The following is a 21551-nucleotide window of genomic DNA, read 5'->3' as shown; positions in this document are numbered from 1 at the left end:
ATTCTCGATCTTTCTTTAGTAAAAAATATGTTTGTATTCTAAGAGAGAAAAAACTTTCCACCAATCCTTCTATTATTGCCATGATTGAGCCATTCTCAAGAGAAAAAAGAACCTTTTTCAATGAAAACATTTTTCAATGAGAATATTTTAATTTTTATCAATAGCGTATCAATTTCATTACAATGCCCCATTCCCCTAAGCTAACTTTCGCTGCGTTAGAGGGATGTTTTTCGAGGGAAGACGGTATAGTCTGAGTCATAAATACATTCACCGTGTGCGGTGAAAAGAAAACATCTCTCCGTGGTATTTTGCACTCAACGGCGAAAGAAAGTTAACTCGGTTATACATTTCACTGAACGACGGTGCGTCAAATATTTGAATTACAATTAAACAAAATTTTACGTACAAAATGTGTAACAATTGTGCAACAAATAAATTATTAATTTCCAACGGATTTCCATCTATTGTGGCGACAATGGGGCAAATGTGGAATGAGGAGTGATGAGGGAAAATGCATCATGTTTTAGATATAAAATTCATTGGGAGCAAAATCACAGGCATGCACAGAGGCCCAATTTTAATGGTAATCACGCTACTCCTGGTGGCTTTAGGAGTTACCCTCCGCCCATAATCACATCACACACTCCCAGAGGAATTTGCATTTCAAGGATTTCTCCTCAGCAGCTTCATCTAAATCCATGCTGGCTTCCGGAAGTTCAGTCATGCAGGACATAGAGAAGCTATATGTGTATACATATACCTATATATTGGAGAATCAAATTGAGAAACTATAATGTATAGAACTTGCCCGCGGGAGAAGATGATTAATCAATGGGTTCGATATGCATTGTCTTTCAGCCTGAGCGCCTCATCTCTCCGGATACCCTGCTGAGGCGCCGTCGAGGGAATTCCTTTGAGATGGCCACCCTGCTATGTAGTCTCCTTCTCGGCTCGGGATTTGGGTCATTTGTCGTTTCGGGCTATGCATCCCGAGAAGTAACCACAAACAACCAAACGCGAGTCCCCTGCCCATGGTAAGGTTTGTTTCATCAAAAGCCAAAGCAAATTGCAATGAAATTCAGTTTAGGAAAACGCAATCTGTTGCTCCCAAATCGTTCATTCAAAATAATGGTGCTCAAATTGAATGTTTATAGCAAACATTTGGATGGCCAATTGTATGGAATTACATTTAGAGGAGAGATTGCTGTATTATACTGCGCTAGTACCACTCTCATATCCTTTGGGCTAAACATTGATTGTAATCATAGTCAAAATGGGAAGCTAGAGTTAAATAAATTGGCATTTGAATCTTTAATAAAATTAAGGAATTAACTATGAGTTTGAGGTTTGTTGGAAATTACTTTAAAATAAATTGTTTTACTACCAAATAAAATATTTTAAAGAATTTTTTAAATTTTGTTTATTAGAAATTAATAATTTTATTGAATGGAGGATATGATTGCAGAATTTTAAAATTAAAATAAAATAATCTTTTGCTGTAGGGCCTGATGAAAGTCCTATAAAGATCGAAACTCAGGCAGAATAATGAGTTGTATAAAACTATTTAAATTCAAATAGAATGAGAAAAATCGTTAATAGAAAAGAAAATCTTTTAAGTTTTTGTAAATAAGCATTAAAATTTCTTATTTTCAAACATTATTTTATTTATTATTTATTTTTTTATTTTAATAACTTCAAATCTTTTTATATATATTTTATTAAGGAAATAAACGGAAAAATCTTCTCATTTTTGTATTATGAATAAAAGTTTTTATTTTCAGAAATTTATTTAGAAAATTGTAATTGAAAAAGAACATCAAATTGACTAAACTCCTTTACTTGAATTTCAAAGAGCTCAGAAAAAAATATATTTGAAAAAAATATTTTCTTCCATTTAACAGATAAATGAAAATCTTGAACTGACTGAAGTTTTTCTTTGAAAAATAAATTGAATGAATCTGTGATAAATTCAAATAAAAATCTTTTAAAAATACTTCTTTACAGGATTCCCGATGAAAAGGACGAAAAATCAAATGAGGATTCAGAGAAAAAACAAAAGTACCAACTACGTCCTCCTGTGGACCTTCGTAGTCAATTTTTAGTTCACATGGATGAAATGGCAGCATCACGGAAAGCGGCTGAGGAGGAAAAACAACGCGTGGAGGAACGTTGTCGAATTGCGGAGCTGGAGAAATTGCCTGATGATGAATTTTCCGGTCGACGCGTCCACGCGTGGGTGGCAATTCGAGAGCGCACCACGGGCCAGGTGTTCTTCGTTGAGCCCTCAACGGGTTTCCGTGTGAGTGAGCCGGGTGGCATGTACTTTGGCATCGAGTCCGTGTGGAATCAATACAATTACTATGTCAATCGCCAGCGGCAGGAAGCAATTGCAGAGGAAACAATGCGATGGGATTTGGCAGATCCGAATGACTGGGAGCACTTTTTGATGGATGACCCGGATGATGGTCAATTGCGGGCAGGGGCATCGATGGCCGAGAGACACTTGGACATGCCAATATCGTGGGTGAATCAATTGAAAATTGAACTGGAGGCCTTTGAGCAACGTTTCCCCGCCGCAGAGAAGAGCATCAAATATAAGAGGGTCATTTATGAGAGATTCTCCCCATATAGGCAGGAGAGTGGGCTCGTGCGGAGACTCACAACGTACGAAACACTCGACTATGGGGGTGAGAAGCAGCAATGGCAGTGGTTTGCGAATAGAAAGGATTTCTTGGAGATGATTAAAATTCTCCATGAGACAGGTGTGTCCGAGGAGTTCTTTATTCGTGGCCGCCCGGATTATCTTCGATTTATCTCTAAGCCATTGGATGAGAAATCCATCGACAGAACTTACGAATTTTATCATGCCTTTCGCATGGATTCCCTAACTCGATTGGAAATTGATTCCACCCACATTCGCGAATTTTACGCAGATCGCGATGACTTCCTGCAATTTCGAGAATTCACCGTAACTTCCGGTTGCAACTTCAAACAGCCAGATGAAGCTCAAATTGTGGTAAGTTACGTCATCTGGTGACCAAGAGCCATAACACAGCTCATGGTGCATACACAATTCGCATTCGAAAAGCTAACATGCGCACCCATCTGTTCTCGCGGTTCTCACGCAGTGCATTGAGGAAAGATTTAAACGCAACGACAAGAAGGAAGCTCTCGATGATATTGCAACGAGAAAATTTCGTATAGCAGAAAATCGCATAACAATTCGCTTTCACTACGAAAAGAATTGCATCACAGCTAGCACGAGGGAGTTTATTAAGCCCACAAAACCAAACTACCAAGAGGAAGTTTTATTTGATGTAGAAAGCACCAAAGGATATCAAGTAAGTTTTTATTTTGATAAAAATAAGCTAATTTCATTGATAAATCAAAAGCTTTCTGTTGCATTTTATTGATGGCAAAAAAAATTAACGAAATTAAAAATTTAATTTCTAAAAATTAATACAACTTACATTAAAAATTAGAGAAAACCGAATGGAAATATGTTGAAACGTATACTCATAGATAACAAATTATTAAAAATAATCAAAGCTTCGTGAGCCTCCTTTCCCCTTTTTGGTTAAAAAAAAAAACTTAAAACACAGACATTTCTTAGCAAACCAAAACTAAAAGAACATTTCTTGTAAAAATTTAATTTTTTAACATTCGTAAGAATTTCTGATTTTTGGCAATTTTACCGACAAGATTTATTTAATTTTTGCAACATTAACTGATGGGATAGTGATATTTATGTACCTGTGTAACTAATAAATTACATGATAAAGTCGAAAAAGTTTATCCGGTTGGTCTATATTGTTGAATTTAACTATTTTACCAGATTTTATCGAAAATGTTGTAAAAAATATTTTGAATTTTTTTTTTGAATATTTTTTAGTCGTTTAATTTTCAAACAATGTTAGGCGAAATTCCCACATAAGAACTTGAGACACCTGGGTTGGTCTGGGTTGTGTGAACTACATTGAATTTCATAGTCATTGAACGACTATTCCAATCCTTTCAATCTATTCCATCCATTTAGAACAGTTTAAAAAAAAATTGCAAAAACTATCAGAAAATTGTCTTTGATTTATCCTTTCTTCCACACTCCAAAACTCAAGCTCGTCAATTTATCATGAATCAAAAAGAAAATCACATCAAATGATTGACTATCTCATCATTCTAAAAGTAAACTCAATGTGAAAAGCGATTTGAATTGCATACAATTTATATATTTTCTTCTTCATACATCGGATATTCATTCGCTTTTATCCCAAAGACGACAAATCGTTCTTTTGATCAAAACATAAAATATGTGTACATATGAAGAGATAGAGCTTTTTTTCGGGGCTTTTGAACTTGCAATTTCAATGCAATTTTTGCAGTCAAATATAACAAGCTCAGCTCCGACAGCGGTGGAGCTATATCTCATGCTGTTGGAGCAACTAAAGGCCGAGGAGGATGCCATTAAATCCTTCATACAGCGTTGCACAGAGCTGAAGGGTCTGGAGGAATTGCGGCGGAAGGAGATATTGAAGCCAGCACTCAAAATCAGCATCTTTGATCCACTGAGAAATGATGAAGCCAGACGATTGCGACTTGAGAGGGTGAGTGAGAGTGTTCGGTAAATTGTGGAAGTTTTTCTTTTTTAAACCCTTTTGCCACAAAATCTACTTTCTGCTCCACACACACGCGATGCTCTCAGTATGAGATGATGCGAATGCGAGAGGAATTGGCACAGAAGGATTGTCCTGATTTCCTAGCACCCTACATTGTGGGTATTCAATCAGATGCAAAGGGTATTACACGACCAACCTTTGAGTCATCCATGGCGGCCTTCAATTCATGCTTGGCTGACAAAAGGAAACACTTTGAGGACCTTCTTGTGGAATTGCAGAATCGATATGAGGAGGTGTGGAAATGGATTACAATTTAATCGCTTCAAGATATATTTTCTTCTTTAGACTTTTCCAAGATTTCTTTAAAAAAAATCCCTTAATTTTAGTTGGACAACGAAACCAAGTCTTTGAGGGATTTTGTCACGCGCTTCCAGGATCGTTTCGACGAAAAGGACTTTGCCAAAATTGTCAAGGAAGGTGAGAGCATTAAACGCCATCGAAAGGTAATCCGCAGTCGCATGCAGAGTCTTCGACAGGAATCTCAGGAAAAATATCAGCAAGTCCGTGACGCTTTGCTGCAAGATAAACGCCTCGACCAGGACTTTCGTTCGCAGTACTTGAAGACAAACTAACTTCTTTATGATTTTTATTGGAAAATTTATTTTGTCTTTTTTAAAATATCTTGATTTCTCAATTACATAATATTGTATATGCATTAGTTTTTTTTTTCCTTTTTATGTATAAGTTTTTTTTTTTCATTTAATCCATAAGTGTATTTAATCGGAAATAATACAATGCTGTATTTTTCTTTTTTTTTCATCTTCTTTTAATAATTTCTTATTCGCTTTACTGTGTGTGAGTGTTACTTCTTTTTTTTTCTTCTGAATTCATTACCACGTTCCATTATACATTTAATTTAAACCACGTTTTACGGATTTCATTCACTTTCTATTATAATTAACTTGCTTAACTCATTTCAAAGTTCATTCTCTAATTTTTTACTCTCATTTTGTTTTTTTTTTGCCTTTGTTTTGGAATGAAAAAGGATGTGTGATTTTTGTGGTGTGAGATACAGAGAGAGTGTGTGTGGTGAAAAGTTGTGGCTCAATTAGAAAATGGGTTTATCTGCAACACTTTTTGGTGTGTATGTAGCTTTTTTTTCACTTTTAAAATTTTCCTGATAAATTGGTGAATATATAAGTCCATTTAATGACAAAATACCTCTCTCCATCGTCATAAGTAAATTACAAAGAGACTATAATTTGTTTAGAAGACATTGATTTATTATCTTGATGCTCGTTTTCGTTTCTTGAAATCCTCATTTTGTTTTTGAAGTCCATCTTAGAGAAATAAAAATCGTTTTTTTTTCTTTTTTATTCACCTAATTATACAAACCTTGCAGTAATTTACAAATTTATTTTTTTTATTCAATAACAACATTCAGTTTTTTTTATTACCAAATTTTTTTCATTAATAACGAATTATTTTTTTTATATAAATAAGTAGGTACTTCTAAGTTAATTCATATTGGTTCTGGTTCTTTTGAAAATTCAATAATTTTTGCCAATAAGTTTAAAATATATTTTTTATAATAAAGCGTGTTCCATGTAAAGCGCACTATTTAAATATTTATTTATAAAAAAAATAAGTTTTTTTTTAGAGAAATGAAGAATTCTTCTTTTCAAATTTATTTTGATGGAAAATTATAGTAATTAGAAAAAATCTAATACCATTTTATTAAAAAAAAGGTTTTGTGAAGAAGCATTTTTAACTCTTGAGTTCCATCAGTTTGAAAATCTTTCTTTTTCAAGTATACTTAATAGTTGCAAATTGTATTAACTTTTTCAGCAACTATAAAATTAAAAATTTGCGATATTTGCTATTCCTCAATTTGAAAAATAAGAAATAATTCACGATGTTGGTCCAAAAAGCTTTTAGAATCCAATAGAATTATTTAAACTTTGCACTTTATTTGGTACACCCTTTCACACAACAGTTGCAATAATAATTTCATCAATTTCAATTAAATACAATCAAATAATGATTTCTCTTCGTGTTGAAATTTTATTTCTCCTCTGTATTTTTGTATTTTTCTCAATTTGAATTATTAAATAAATTCTGAAAAATTACCTGTGAAACTCTTTTTATTGCACGCGCAGATATTTAATTCACCATATTTATCTCCTCGAAAACATTTTCCATCCGATATTTTCTTTCATTACACATTTCCGTCAAAATTTATATACTTTTTTTTTTTTATTATTTTCCTTTTGGTTTAAGAGACTCATGATAAAATGGTATAAAAGTGTTTTTCTTCTTCTCATTTTTTAAATATTTTCTCTATTTTCTATGTCTCTGGGTGATGTGACTTTGGGCTGACTTTTTACATAATTGCTGGGTTTTTTCTTTCATTTCAAAATTTTCTTTTCGACTTTTTCTTTATTTTATATTCAATGTACGATCTCATTACGATTTTTTTATTAATCAATTACAATTTTATTATCATGTCGACTAAAACAAAATATCTTGATAATTGTATATTTTTTTAAAGTTGATTATAGTTTATTTACAAATTTGTAAGTTTATGCATAACTAATATGATTCCATTTTTTTCTTTCTTTTTTTTCACTTTCTGCCATTCTCGGTTAATTAAGAATTTTTGGTTTGAAGGATTTTTTGTCGTTTTCAATCCTTCAATCTCAGTTTTTTTTCTTAGATTTCATCAATGTGTCTTTTCCTGCAGCACGATTTTTTCTTTTTCTTTCTCATTCATTATGTAATTTTTCTTTATTAAGTAATTGGTAAAGATTTCATTATATACCTTGGAATATCATTGTAATCCATATTAAATGTTAGTAGCTTATAGATAGGGATCCCATTTGTCCAATGCAGCGCCCCTCGTCGTCGAAAGTGGCGAGAGTTAATCGAGATAATTTGTTGCTAAGAACTCCATTGCCGCTGTTTTGAATTGGGTTTGGTTCTGTGGATGAGAAAGACAAGAGAAGGGCGAGTTCAACGAATTAATATGTCTCAAAAAAACAATTTAATTAAGAGAAATTTATTTAAGATTTGCCCGAAAGTTCAATTTAGAGCAATGAGATAAAACTTTGCGTCGGGTTGAGATTCACTCAGGCGGAGGGGTTGAAGCAACAGTGCTTCGGTGGTGGTTTCATTGGAATTCCGTGGGTGGTTTTTTGTTAATTTAATAAAGGGTCATACACCCCCATTTTTTTTACCAATATAACAAAAAATTAAATTCTCTCAGAAAACTTCAGATTCCGCCAAAGAAAATATTTGCATAAAAAACAACACCAAAAATATTTATGGAAATTTTCTTGTATTGTAGGTTTGCTTATATATTTTTGTTAATCCACCTCTGAAAGCCACAAAGAAAAATGGCTGGATTAGAACTTTTCAGCTTAAGTATGATTTAAATGAGAAAAACTTTTTCGTTTTTCACTGAAATGGGTTGAAAATGTAATAAAAATAAAATCACCTAAGGAGATTAGAAGAGATGGGATATATTAGAAATTAGGATAATTTTGAAGCAATTTGCAAAGTCCTTTATTCACCTAAACTTTTACAAGGAAAAAGTTGCAAAGTTTGTCCTTGCAATTATCCCTTTTCCTCTCCCATCACATTGCACCATCTAACTTTTCTGCAGCACCCTCCATGGGGATCATTGCATTTTATCCTGTGAAATTTCCTTTCTTTTTATACAAGATAATTTTTAAAAGTTACAAACCATCGTGAACACCATTGTCGGGCGGTTGTCCATCACTACCATCTCGTCGGCGTCTCATTTGTTCAGCAAAATGAGCAATTAAGGCATCCATCATACCGGCTTGTTTCGAGAAAATTTGCATCAGCTTTGTCACAGGAATACCATTTTCCACAGCTTCGAACTACATGGGTTGAACGTAAAACAGAGAGAGAAAAAAAAGATGAGAAACGATAGAAAGTTAAAAGCAAACACGGGTATTATGGTTTATTGAATTAGGACCCCCAACACACAACTCATGGACACTATACGGGGGGCGGAAAGGGCTCTTTCACTGATGGGGAATGTGAAGCCAAATGGAGAGCACAAAGGAAATTAATTTAAAACACGCAATTATCTCTCCGCAGCCCACAGCAATTTGCAAGAGCATTTTCATCCAACTAAATGCATCATTGAACACTTATTAGCAATCACCCTCGCATGTGCTGTGAGCAATTATAGCAAATTTATCGAGGAAAAGAGAAAGCGAGAGAGAGAGCTTTGAAAGCGCACGGGATAGAAAAAAGAAAAATTCATGGCTGATAAATCATGGGAATTAGTGGCGGCATATTGCAGAAATTATTTGCCAATAGTGCCAAAAGTCCTTCTGATTGCATATCCACAACACTATATGGGGTAATTGAAGTGAAAAGTTGCGGAGTGTTTTAATTAACACGTTGATTGCTTTAATTGTTTCTCCAAAATGTAAATAATCTGCTATTTTTAGTTAACCGAGTTTGTCCTTTGTTCTGTATTAGTTCATTTTGCTATTTTGGACTGTTTAGAGAGCGCATAAAAAGCATATAAAAAGTTTTTATTTATTTTTAATCGTTTACCAACATTTTAGTTAATTATTTGGATTGGAAAGAGAAATATATAAACTGACTATCCATATCTGTCTATCCATCGAATTTTCACTAAAGGAGTTCATTCATCGGTTAGGTCATATAACCTCATTCAAATAAATATAATCAGGACACGCTGAATGCGTAGAGAACCGAATAAGATTTAGAAATAGCCAATTTTTTTTTCACATGAATCAGTTTAAAATAATCAGTTTAACTTAAATTGAAAAATATTTGTTCAAAAATGCAATAAATGACGTCACTACTGTGTATTTTGACACTCTTAAGATATAACATTTTTTGGCTCAGAAAAGTATTTTGATGCTTTGAGCAGTGCCAGTGAAAGAGATTAAATTACTATTTTTTTAAAATTCTATTTGAATTCTCTGCAAGATAATTTATATCTCGATTTTTTTATCGAATGAGGTGATTACAGCTCATATAGCCATGCATTAACTCCTTTTTATTTAATCCCTGTTTTAATCCTTTCAATTCTGATTAAAAAGTTTTATTTTTGATCTTTTTTTATTTATTTTATCAGCATATGATCAGGACTTTTTTTTAACTTTAATGAATTCTGATTAAATCATTATCAATTCATAATATCCAACTCACAAAGCAATTGTTCGGATATTTTATGTAGAGGAGGCTCAAAAACTGAAATTTTGTGGAAATTAAATGTTTTTATGCATTGTTTATGTATTGGACGCAGTGCAATGCCACACGTAATTATTAGGGGAACGTGGCCCAATTCGGACCGCCGCCCAATTGCGACCGCACCTTTTTCTCGTAAATGACGAAATATTATAAAATTAGTTTCACTACATTATGAAGATATTATAGTAAGGTAATGTTAGCGCCTAAAATAAATTAATTTGGTACACAACAGGACGAATTAAAAATCAAAATTCATTTTCAGCACTTGGCCGACATTTTCTGATTTTAGAAACTAAGTTGATATGAGTTTTTTTCCCACTATTATGTCTCATATTATGCCGCATTTCTGTAGCTTAGAGGGTCTAGTTTATTACTTGATTTACAATTTTTTGAAAGATTTTAGGTATATTAAATAATTAAGTGAAAATGTTATACATGCAGAATGGTCTAATTGCGACCCCCAAAATGTTCCAATTCGGACCGTCTATTTCCACCACTCACCACGGTAAAGCTGTCGCGCGTGCGTGTAGTAGTGTAGAAGTGTCTTTCTCACACAGACCGCGCTGTGTTTTGATTTCGGGAAAATCAATATTTTTTCACGTTTCTTGAAAGTTTTTTCGCAGTGAAAATGTTCCTACAGCCAAAGGGGAGTGCAGTTAGTGTAATTTACGCATTCGTCAGAAGAATTTTTGTGGATTATCTGGGAATTACGTCAGTGAGTGCGCGATTGTCTGTGTGTGTGAAATTCCGTGTAGTCACCTCAAGGGCGAAATGTCAAAACAAATGTGGGGAAAATTGAAAATAAATTCTTGATTTTCCGGCTTTTCCATGTATTTCATGGCAGTTTTCCTATTTATAGTAGTGATAAAAGTGATCTACTAGTGAAAAACCAACAAATTACGGCAAAAACAGGGGGTTGCAATTGGAACACTCGGGGGGTCGCAATTAGAACACCGTGGTGAAAAAGTGCAATTTTAGCAACTTTTTTTAATTCCATTATTACTCAGAACAGGTAAGAGTTAGAAGGTTTGCATCTATAGAACAAAGTTAGCCTATTAAATGACCTTTCCAATGGTACCAAACTTGGAAAGATTTAATTCATTTTAATATGACTTTTTTCAATCCTTCTGAAACAGAATTTAGGGGGTCCGAATTGGGCCACGTTCCCCTATACATAGCCAGAATACAAAGGACATATCTGGGTTAATTAAATATTAAAAAAATTCTGTCTATTCATTATTTTGTACTTATCATGCCAATATTTTCAATGAGATAACATTTTTAATTAAAAAAAATAATTAGGCAGTTAACTTTAATTGAAACTTTTTATTAAGCTTTATTTGAAACATAAAATCTTATTATTTTATTGCTATAAAAAACACTCCAAAAATTAATTTTCTAATAGATTTTTTTCGAGAAAATTGACAAATGATCCGCAAACGAAGTGAAAACAAATTCGATGAATGGAGAAAAATGAGCACAATTGATTGCATTTCAATTTGCCCACCTTGCACTTTTCTTTAATTTAAGGCACTTCATGCCGCCTGCACGTTGTAATAGAAAAAAAAACGAAGCACAAGGAACGTGCGGCTATATATCTTATGTAGCAAAGTAAATAAAAGAAGTTTTTCGGGGGAGAAATGCAATAATATCTTTTTACCTGAATAAAAATGCAAGGCATGCACTCTGGATCATCAGCAGAACTTGGCTTCGCAAAGTCCCATGACAATTCTTCGTATCTCAATCCCAGTATTAAAGTCTGTTAAAGAGAAGAAGAAAATGATACAAAAATGAAAAAAAAAATCATTTATAAAGTTGCTGGTATTAATGGAATGAAAAAAGAAAAGTTTTAAGCAGGTAACTTACGCTCTCAACGTGATCGATGACAAAGACACCTTTCTCGTTAATTGCTATCAATACGGAGATATCTTTTTGATGAACTAAACTCATAAGACCTCGAACTGGTTGTTCCACTTGGCCGTGGAAAAAGGCAGCACTGGAGGGCAGAGGAGGAAACAGAAAACAATTTTTTTTATTGGAAATTGCATCAAATGATCCGAGAGAAATGAACACCAACAGAAGAATTAACAATTTGGCGTGCCGAAAGTGAAATGGGATGAAAAATCAATTGCATTTCCCATCAATTTCCCATCGATTTCCCATCTCATTGGCACATACATGCACACATATTGCAAAAACAGAGGCCTCGGAGGCTTCTTTTTCCATCATAAATAAATAGAGAGAGAGAGTGAAAGAAATAACTCACCCATAGAATGGAAGTGCCCAGCAGAATTCTAGATACTTCCTCATTAATTTTCTAGTTGTGGCGGTTGTTGGTACACGTTTAAATTGCTCGAGAAGTCTAACTTCGGCGGATGTTTTTCTACTGACCGGAAGCCATGACCAACTCGAACTCTTTGCAACGTGCGGTGGTAGAAAGCGTGATTGATTTTCTCTGAAAAAAATTGAGAGAGAAAACTTCATTGAGGAAATAGTTCTGTGAAAAATTCGTCACCCCACATTTTCAAACCAACTTTTGGGGGGTAATTGAAATATTTTCCTTGGACACACAAAATAAAATTGGAAAGTGGAATTTTATTGGAGAGAAAACAATTGAGAAAAATTTGTCAATTTGCAGGCGATTTAATAAATTCCTTTATTGTACATTCAATTAACTTTTCAATGGAATTTTCACAAAAAAACCTTAAGGGGGAATGTCTATATGTAATGTTGATGTATTAATTAATAAAACGTAAAGCAATGCGAATAGCTATAAATTCCCTTCTGTGTCCCACAACATCTTAAGATTATTCTATGTTAAAAGGAATATGATTTGATACTAAACCACAAAGCACTTGTCTTGTGCCTCTTGCAGTGCTTTTAGTAAATTTAATTATGATTTATGTCGATAAATCCAGATAGCAAAAGCATGAGAGCTTGCAAGAGAGTGTGAGTACCCAACAATACCAAGAATTCTCTGCAGATATAGAAATAATTTGCGGTCAAAGCGCACAAGGGCTGTATATAAGAAGGACGAAGGGGGTTGAATGAGAGCAAATATGATGACCTGTGGTATGAAAATTGTTTGTGGTAGAGCCGAGAATTTTCTCGTGACTTTTCCCTTTGTGTGTTTTATTGTAAAGTTGGTGCAATCATAGTTAGATTAATTGATAAATGGAGCTCTATGCTGCGGCATTTCTATGTGAGAGACTACTTCAGGGTATCCATGCTGGAGTGCAAGTGAGTTCTTCCCTCCACAAATGTACAGAAGAGAGGTGGATACCGATAAGAAAGGCTTAGAGTAGAGACCGCAGACAGAATGAGAATGGATTTGAAAGTTTAAAACTCGAGAATGTCTGTGGCAGGATCTCCGTGCAATGTCCCCAGGATTTGTATGGTTTCTGAATTTCCCGGACGGGAAGACACACTCACTGTAAATGGACCACGATTGCAAAAGGCAATTACCTGGTGCAGTGAAAGAGATGGGGAGAAGGGATACAAATTCCACAAAATCCATTCCCAAGCTCCCACAACTTAATTGAACTCAAAAAACCTCAATATATAAATGTCACGCAGATGTGAGGAGCTTTTTGCAGGAAAAAAGGGGGTATAAAAAGGGAAAGAATAAAAGCTCCAAGGCGACTGTAAAGTTTACTTTCGTATACATAGCGAAAAGAAATGCACATTGGGTGGGGTTCAAAGGTGTATGGTACGTACATGTTGTTAGGTAAAAGAGAAGGAAATGCAATTTCTCAAGTCACAGACTACATGGCAGAAGAATGGAATGAAAGCGATGTGAGTAAAAGTTGTGAATCACTTTAAGGTACTTTACGCTGCGTACACACAAAGTAACGTTCCCTGCAATATATTCAATTTTGGCACCCACACCCACTTTAAAAGTTAGCAAAACCACAAATTGACGATGGCTGAGCTCGGCGCGAAAGAGGCTAAAAGAAGCTAAAAAAGGGGCGGGAAGCTCTCACAGCATTTTACATCCTTTTTCACCTTCATTCAATTGCACCAATATTTCTTTGGCGCCACACACCCTTCTCTTGATGAAGTTACGATGTGAGATGAGTTCTTTATTAGAACCATTTTGGTGACACCTGAAGTTTTCAGCGCGCACAGGAAGTGGAGGCGGAGGTGGGTTGGAAGGATGTGTGACAGGGACTAAATGAGGGAAGAATGATAAGCTGCTTGTGTGCAAGCTTGGGAGATGGATGACAGGAGCTTCCTCAATTGCAGACATCCCACCCACCGCCTCACACCACACCACCCTAACAGGGTCACCCACCACCACATCCGTTCACATCGAATTATGATAGATGAGCGCATCATTCTGCCACTGTTAAAATCTCCCAGGCATACTTCATACATTCAGGTGAGACGATGACAAATATTTCCATCATCATTGAAATCCTCGGTGTCAGTGCCACTGTGTATGTATGTATGTTGGGGGAGGAGGTAAAAAAGGGAAAAAAGGGTGGGTGAGCTGAGCGCATGGGAAAAATTCCACACACTCCACGTGAGAGGATCTGTGTGGGTGGTGAATTGAATACAATTGACACACTTTCCACATGAGGGTTCTCACGTGAAAAAACACTCTTCCACTTGATGAGATCCAGCACACGGAGTGTGGGATAAAAAAACCTAATTGTCACTTTGGGTGAATGAAGGACAACGTTTGCAGGGGTGGGAGCTTTCGGTGTAGATTCATGAGGAAAATTCGATGCAATCCAAAGAAATTTCACCCGCAATGACCTGGAAGGTGTACCCTGAAAGAAAAAAAACCCTTTCCCAACATTTTCCCACAAGATGCCTCACCTTTGGGGCATTCAAGTTCTTCCATTGCTCCAATGGCACTCACATAAAATTCTTCAGGACACGTAAACACGGCGATGTGCATTCAGATTCACCGGGATATTCAATCAGAAAGTTTTTAATACCAAAGCAATTTATTCTGTTGGTGTTTCTCAAGTCATTTAGAATGTACTTTCTAAACCTCAATTGAAATTTGTTTTCGAGTTTTAAGACAAAATTGAATGGTAAAACTTTTTCACAAATCTACGAGAGTAATTTTATTAGAAGCTTCAATTATTTATTTGAAACATGAAAAGTTTAAAACGTCTGCAAAGAATCTGACTGATCGTTTAATCATTTTAGTTTCTGAATAAAAGTTTTAATCTATTTAAAGGAATTTTGCATTAAGAGAATTTAATTTTAGAATATGTATAACAATCCCAAAATGAATTTAACAAAAAAAATTAATCGATTCATCGTCTGATTTAAGGAAAATTGTTCATTATTCTTACATTATTAATTGATTCGGAACCATTAAAATGTCAATTAATTGAAAACCTTAAAAAATCTAAATTTTCCTGATTAAATCTTCCGAAAATCTTTTAAAACCAAAGGTTCACAGATCTTTGGAAACTCTTTAAAAATCCGCGGCAGTCTGCGTGAAAGCACCTTATTTAAAAATTGTTTAACAATGAACTGAAAAGTCCCCCATAAAAAAGGCACAATGCCATTAAAACTTCCTTAATTCCCCCCTCTTTTAAATCCCATTTCAAACCACTAAAATTCGCGCGCGGGGGAACTTTTCACCACTTTAAAGATGCATAAAAATAATTTTGCAAAACCATATATCGCCCAAAAGTTTGATGCTTTTCCCATGGGGGTCGTTTGCCTTCCTAACTTTTATTGCTAATCATTTGAGAATATTAATTTTGATATCCTGGGGATTTTTTATGGCATACCCGGTCGCCCCACTTTTATGGGACTTTGAAAGCTTATGCAGTAAAATAGATGGATTGGCACTATATGCATGTTTGGTATACCTATATTATGGCTTTTCTGAAAAGCTCAAAAGGGGTATGTGGGACAAAAAAATAATATTCAAAAGAGTTAGCGAGACTCCGTTGCGGTTGACTTATGCGACGTGGCTAATGGAAATGGCATTGAAGCATCCGGGGTGGATGGGAGAGAGAGAGAGAAAGTGGATTATGTGTATTTTTATGGTGTAGTGAGTCAAAGGGAATTGCAATGAATAAAACATGGCTGTATTACACGGGATCTGTGAGGGAAAAACATGAGGATTTGCTGCGGCATGGGTCGTGTGTGGCACAAAGTACTCCGCAACATAGGCTTCCATTTCAAGCATAGAGGCGCATTAATCAGGACCAGGTGTGCAAGGGAATGGTGAATGGGCGGAAGCTCGATGGAGGAGGATGGTCAAGGTGAGATAAAAAGAGTATTTTACCTAAAAAAGCCGATTGTGTGAGTGTGCGAATTGTAGGGGCCCAACTCGACGCGAGCCTGAATTCCGCCCAGCATGATGGAGTGTGCCGGTTCCATGATGTAGCGCCCCATCAGTACGTTGTGCCTCGCCTCCTCGTAGAGCAGCTCCAAAATTCTCGGGTCTCTGTGTGATGATAAATAAATCGACCGAGTGAATATTTATTTCCGGTGCCATTTGCCATGAGTGGTGTCGTGTTTTATTTATCCGTATGCGTGCAATTTTTCAGACACTCCCCTATTTATCATTAGGCTTCACATAGCCTGCGGCTCCCCTATGCGTACGCGAGATTAAATGTATTTTGTCTCCTGATCCAACCACACGGATGAGGGAGCCAGACATTTGATATTAAACATAAATACTGGGTGGGCCATTTGAAGCTTTAAAAAAACTCAAATTTCACTTGAAAAGCTCACGAAAATAAATCTTCTTTACAAGAAGTAAAGAGGAAAATGTTACAAAATATTGGCCGAAAGTTTAAAAACTCTTAATTAATTAAAAAAAAAAATATTTGCTGAAGAATGTAAAATTTCACTTCAATTGACCCACAGTATGTGTGAGAGGGAGCACTTACTTAATTTTCTCTTCATCCTTTTTCGAGAAAAACACATTCCTCCTTAGGGTGATCATTGGTTCGTCATATTTGCGTTCTATTTCATTCCCATGACTGTGCCTCTCCAGCAATTTGGACCACGCTACCCTCACAGCATACGGTCGATGATGGGGCTTCAATTGGATTTCTGTGTGATCAAAGACAAAAAAAAACACAAATTCTCTTATGATGGAAACTTTAATCTTCTCCCCCGCACAAAATGGAAAAATAGCCATAGCGAGGGAAAACTAAAATATTTGAGTTTGGGATAAAATTCAATCGCCCAATGTGTGGGTGGAGAAAAGCAATAAAAATTGATTGTTGTAGATTTTATATACCTAGAAGTGAGCTCGTCATCCACAGACCAAAGATACTCTGCGCAAGCAATTTATTGGCTATACCCAACTCCTCACAGCCTAACGCCGCTGCCAGCATCACCTGTGATGGGCACTGAGCCGTACCCTCAATCTCCATGTGGACAGCAATGCGGGACATCAAATACACACAAGTCGGTATAACCTGCCAATCAGTGGGGAATGTTGCAAATTAATTAATATTCATACCCATGGTCCGCATTTTGTTTATTCTTCCCTGCAGCACCCAACACACATACACACCCTCATTCCATGTGCATGCTTTTAATTAAATGCTCAATTGCAAGTAGTTATTGGATTAAGTGTTTCAAAATTAACGATGAACTATACACGCGGCAAAAACGTAATTTCTCCCAAATGGACAAACACAGCTGAATCCATTTTCATTTCACTACGGAGATAAACCGATTATCACACGAGGAAATTTAACATGAATAAAAAATCTTTTAGTGCTTTTATATTATGCACTTTTGGGGACAAAATAAATTTATTTTCCTGATTAAAAGATTACCCGGAAATGGGAGTGAAGAACTATATTTATATGTAAAAAAAACATTATCCTTTTTTTATGTAAAATGTTTTTAAAATAAATACTAGGAGGAATTATGATTTTATGAAAAAATGATTATGATGAAAAGCTTCCTGGAATTAAAAGGACTGTATACACTTCTAAAAAATTTATAGAGAGATAATTTTCTTTGATTGAGTAATATTTCCATGTTTCATACGGATAGCGAAAAGATTAAGGTAGAAATTGAAACATGAACGCATTTGTTGCATGTATTTGGTGGGAAAATAAATCACAGAGAGGTGTGGTTTTCAAGAAACTTTTTTTTTTTCAAATATTTTCCGGTTGGCTTTTGTGGAAAATCTGACTTTTCTTCAATGTTTTTTTGGCCCTCTATTCAAGATTAGTTTTGTCTGCTATATATTTTTGAAACATTACATATATTTCAACTCGAATAAAAGTGACTCCTATCAATTTATTCAATATAAAATTTTTCTCATACTCAAAATTTGATTTGAATTTTTCCTTTTTTATACACAAAATAAATTTGCAAAGCTCTAATAAAATAATTGCTGGAAAAATAGAAAAACATCCTTTCAAAAAATTTTAACAGATTTATTTTCGTTGCAGCAAGAGTAGGAAATAGCACAAGTTTAATATGTTATTTATTTTATTTATTTGCTTTTCTAGTTCAAGCACTTTTCAAATAAGTTCAGTAGATTTTATATGGTCATCGACATCACCCTATATGAAAATATATATATCTCCATAGCAATTTATATACATTCTTCTCAAAGAGAGAATTTTCATTAACGAGCATTGGCACCCGAGTGCCATTCAAAATTCCTCCAAGTTGAAGCACCTAAAATGTATTTATGGCATTCAGCAGGAAAATGTAGTTAGAAATTAGGTTTCACTTCCATATGAGAGTTGGGTCCTTATATGTGGCAAGTACCACGCTTTGCAATAACTTACTGCAGTCGACATTTTAGTTGATATTTGGGCTAAATGTGTGGAAAGTTCTCCAAGAAGGAATTCCACAATAACATTTGTCTACCAAGTGCAATTAAGATTATTGTAAAGTTTTGTTTCGGGAGGGGTGTGTTTTGGGTGTGGGGCTGCAAAATGGATTGAAACTTACATGCTGCAGAGGTCTGGGAATTGATGCTGATGACGAAACACCTGTTGATGCATAATTCATAGACGTTGTGCCTGAGCTCCCGTAGTTATTCGCTAAACACGCTGATTGTTGCATTTCTGAACTAGTATTGGCGGCTTGAGATTGGTAATTTGTACTTGTACTTGGCCCTGAAACGGAAGGAAGAGAACATGAATTAGTATTTCGGTTAAACTGCATCCGGGATGCATGACAATTTTCTCCCTCAAGAGGAGTTCAGAGAACGTGTCCATGTCCATATATTGGGGGGTATTTCACATTTTACCGGAGACATTCCGTATCGTTGCAATAAATTCCCCCTGGCAAAATTCAAAGTTTAACTGAGGAAGGATTCCTATGCTAAGGAGGGAATCTGAGCAATATATCCCCATTCCCAGGGAAAATACCAAGGAGCGTAGTCACAGCAGGAAGTGAGCGGCCAATTTGCAGATCGGAATTGTCTCGTAAATCTAACCCCCAGAAAGTTTCCACATGGAGAACATATCCACGTATACTCCGAAGAGCGTTTATACCCATAAATAGGAATTTATTTCACTCTATGCGGAATTTACTCATCTTTGCCAATCTCACGGAATTCCACTCTCTGCAATTTTAGATTCATTCCCATATGCGAACCTTTAATGGCGCATGCTATTCTCGCAATCAACGTTGTTGGAGGTCAAGCGCTTTGAAATTTGCACCACGTCATTGTTGAACAACCAAAATGGGAATATCCCTGAACGTGACCCACTTTATTTTCCAGGACAATTGCGACATTTTCAGCGAAGGGGCGAGAGGGGTGTTATTATGGAATTTTTGTGGTTCCAACGAGAACAATCAATTTACATGGATTCCTCATTTGCGTCTACTCGCTGTTGTGTATTTATTGCTCCCTACCACGGAAAATGGGCTTTTCTTTGGGCTTTTCGAAAGCTTTACCAAATAGCATTCACGTGCAAACAATAAAAATTTATAACAATACCGAAAAGTCTCATTTTGTAGGTACACTGGTGCTCCAATATACCAGCAGGGAAGATAATTTATTTATTTTTAAAGCTTTTATGGGGTTGTCGTTTGCTATAGATTTTGAGATTAGTTTTTAAATTGATTGATTGAAATAAAAACAAAAAGATTTTTCGGTTTCAGTAAACTATAATAACTCGTTATACAGCTCCTGTAAAAAGTTTGAATAATTTCTGATTTGAAATACATAATATTATTTAAAAGCATTTTACACAATGATATGAACAAATTCTATTATCCCTGTGAAAGTTTCTAAATTAAATAGAGTGTCTAGAGCAGGAAAATTGCTTTTCTCGGAAATAATAAACTATTCTTAAAAAAATTACCGTAATTTGACCCAATTATGTCAATCAGAACTAATAAAATAAAGTATTTTTCCCTATTCAACTTCACTAAATATTAAAATTCAATGTCATTCTTCGTGGCATTTAATTAAAAGCTAAAACTTAATTAAAGTCTGAAAGATAAAATTACAAAATGGATTTTGTACTTTATAAAATACCGTCAAGCTGTTCTATGTTAAATATTTTCACATTTTTCTGTTGAATTCCGTCATTGTTTAATGTTGAAAATTAAAACATCTACAGTCGTGACCTCGTGGTAGGACCGTCGCCAAAACGACTTCTCCGCGGTAAAACGGCTTCAGAATGAGGAATTTTGCCTTCGCAGTGGAACAATTAGTATCCTACCTTTCCAATAGTTACTAATTGTCCCACTGCCAAGGCAAAATTCTTCATTCTGAAGCCGTTTTACCGCGGAGAAGTCATTTTGACGACGGTCCTACCACGAGGTCACGACTGTATTCTATTCACCTGACTTTGAACACTTTATAATTACAAAGTATTTTAGCATATTATATCAGTGTGGTAGTTTTGGGGGTTTTGAAAACAATTTAACTTTCACATAAATTCATACAACATCACCAAAATATGAGAGCACCCACATCGCGTAACCACCCTCAAAAGTTCACAACACAAACTTTCATAAAGTCTTGAAAATATTTTGATCGATTTTAGCACGTCAGAGACATTCAATGCAGACATCTAAATTATTCCAAAACAGCTCGTCACTAGCATATAAATGCAAAATAACTTTTTGACTAATTTTTTGACAGGATATGGGACGATACAAGGGTAGGGAAGAAAAACTTTTCAAAGTATTTTTATTCATATTTTCAGGAATTTCTCCTCTGGGTAGTTTTAAATCATATTTTGCCCCGAGAGAAAATTCATATTGCTTCAACTTTCCTCCTAACGCTTTTGAATTCTATGCACTGTTCTATGTTGTTCTTCTGTTTAACACAGAGAGAAACATAAAACATAAAGCAGGGTGGTGCTTCAACTCAAAACGGGGGGATTTTGTAAATGTTAATAATTCAACGTAAAGCGAATTTTGTTGTTTAAACATCAAATTTATTCTGTTGCTTTTTTTCCCTTGGATCATCATCAGTATCTTCGGTAGTAGATTAAAGCAACAATATGAGCTTTACATTGTTCCACGGAGGATAAATGATAAAATTGTGAGAGATACATGACAAATGGGGATGATAAAATTTTCCTCGACTGGCTAAACAAATTAAATTAGCAAGTGAAGTGAATGATATGAGTGGGGCTCCATGCTTTCCGCGCTTGAAGCTGCCTTTCATCTATATTTTCTGCACTTCACTTATTTCCCACCAGCACCATGAAAAATTCATAATTCAGTTTGGTGTATTGAGTTGTGAAT

At 35.1% G+C, this 21551-nt stretch overlaps 2 protein-coding genes across 2 annotated transcripts in view; one reads left to right on the top strand and one right to left on the bottom strand.

Annotated features, from left to right (window-relative positions):
- The window catches only part of LOC129790148 (coiled-coil domain-containing protein lobo), a 101237-nt gene extending 95990 nt beyond the window's left edge, over positions 1 to 5247 (top strand). Inside the window, exons 2-7 of the mRNA XM_055827521.1 lie at positions 859 to 1034; positions 2005 to 3016; positions 3138 to 3341; positions 4380 to 4601; positions 4700 to 4906; positions 5000 to 5247. Coding sequence (XP_055683496.1) covers positions 859 to 1034; positions 2005 to 3016; positions 3138 to 3341; positions 4380 to 4601; positions 4700 to 4906; positions 5000 to 5245 — 2067 coding nt within the window. The 3' untranslated portion in view covers positions 5246 to 5247. The remainder of the gene's footprint in view (positions 1 to 858; positions 1035 to 2004; positions 3017 to 3137; positions 3342 to 4379; positions 4602 to 4699; positions 4907 to 4999) is intronic.
- LOC129787038 (FERM domain-containing protein 8) overlaps positions 5247 to 21551 on the bottom strand; it is a 57602-nt gene continuing 41297 nt past the window's right edge. Inside the window, exons 3-11 of the mRNA XM_055822332.1 lie at positions 18789 to 18955; positions 17104 to 17284; positions 16748 to 16913; positions 16138 to 16299; positions 12142 to 12330; positions 11742 to 11871; positions 11536 to 11634; positions 8359 to 8518; positions 5247 to 7593 (exon numbers count right to left, since the gene is read on the bottom strand). Coding sequence (XP_055678307.1) covers positions 7466 to 7593; positions 8359 to 8518; positions 11536 to 11634; positions 11742 to 11871; positions 12142 to 12330; positions 16138 to 16299; positions 16748 to 16913; positions 17104 to 17284; positions 18789 to 18955 — 1382 coding nt within the window. The 3' untranslated portion in view covers positions 5247 to 7465. The remainder of the gene's footprint in view (positions 7594 to 8358; positions 8519 to 11535; positions 11635 to 11741; positions 11872 to 12141; positions 12331 to 16137; positions 16300 to 16747; positions 16914 to 17103; positions 17285 to 18788; positions 18956 to 21551) is intronic.

Source organism: Lutzomyia longipalpis, chromosome 1 (assembly GCF_024334085.1).
Source record: "Lutzomyia longipalpis isolate SR_M1_2022 chromosome 1, ASM2433408v1".
NCBI classification, from domain to species: domain Eukaryota; kingdom Metazoa; phylum Arthropoda; class Insecta; order Diptera; family Psychodidae; genus Lutzomyia; species Lutzomyia longipalpis.
The sequence above is the reverse complement of the archived record's forward strand: the minus strand, read 5'-3'. Positions and strand labels throughout refer to the sequence as shown.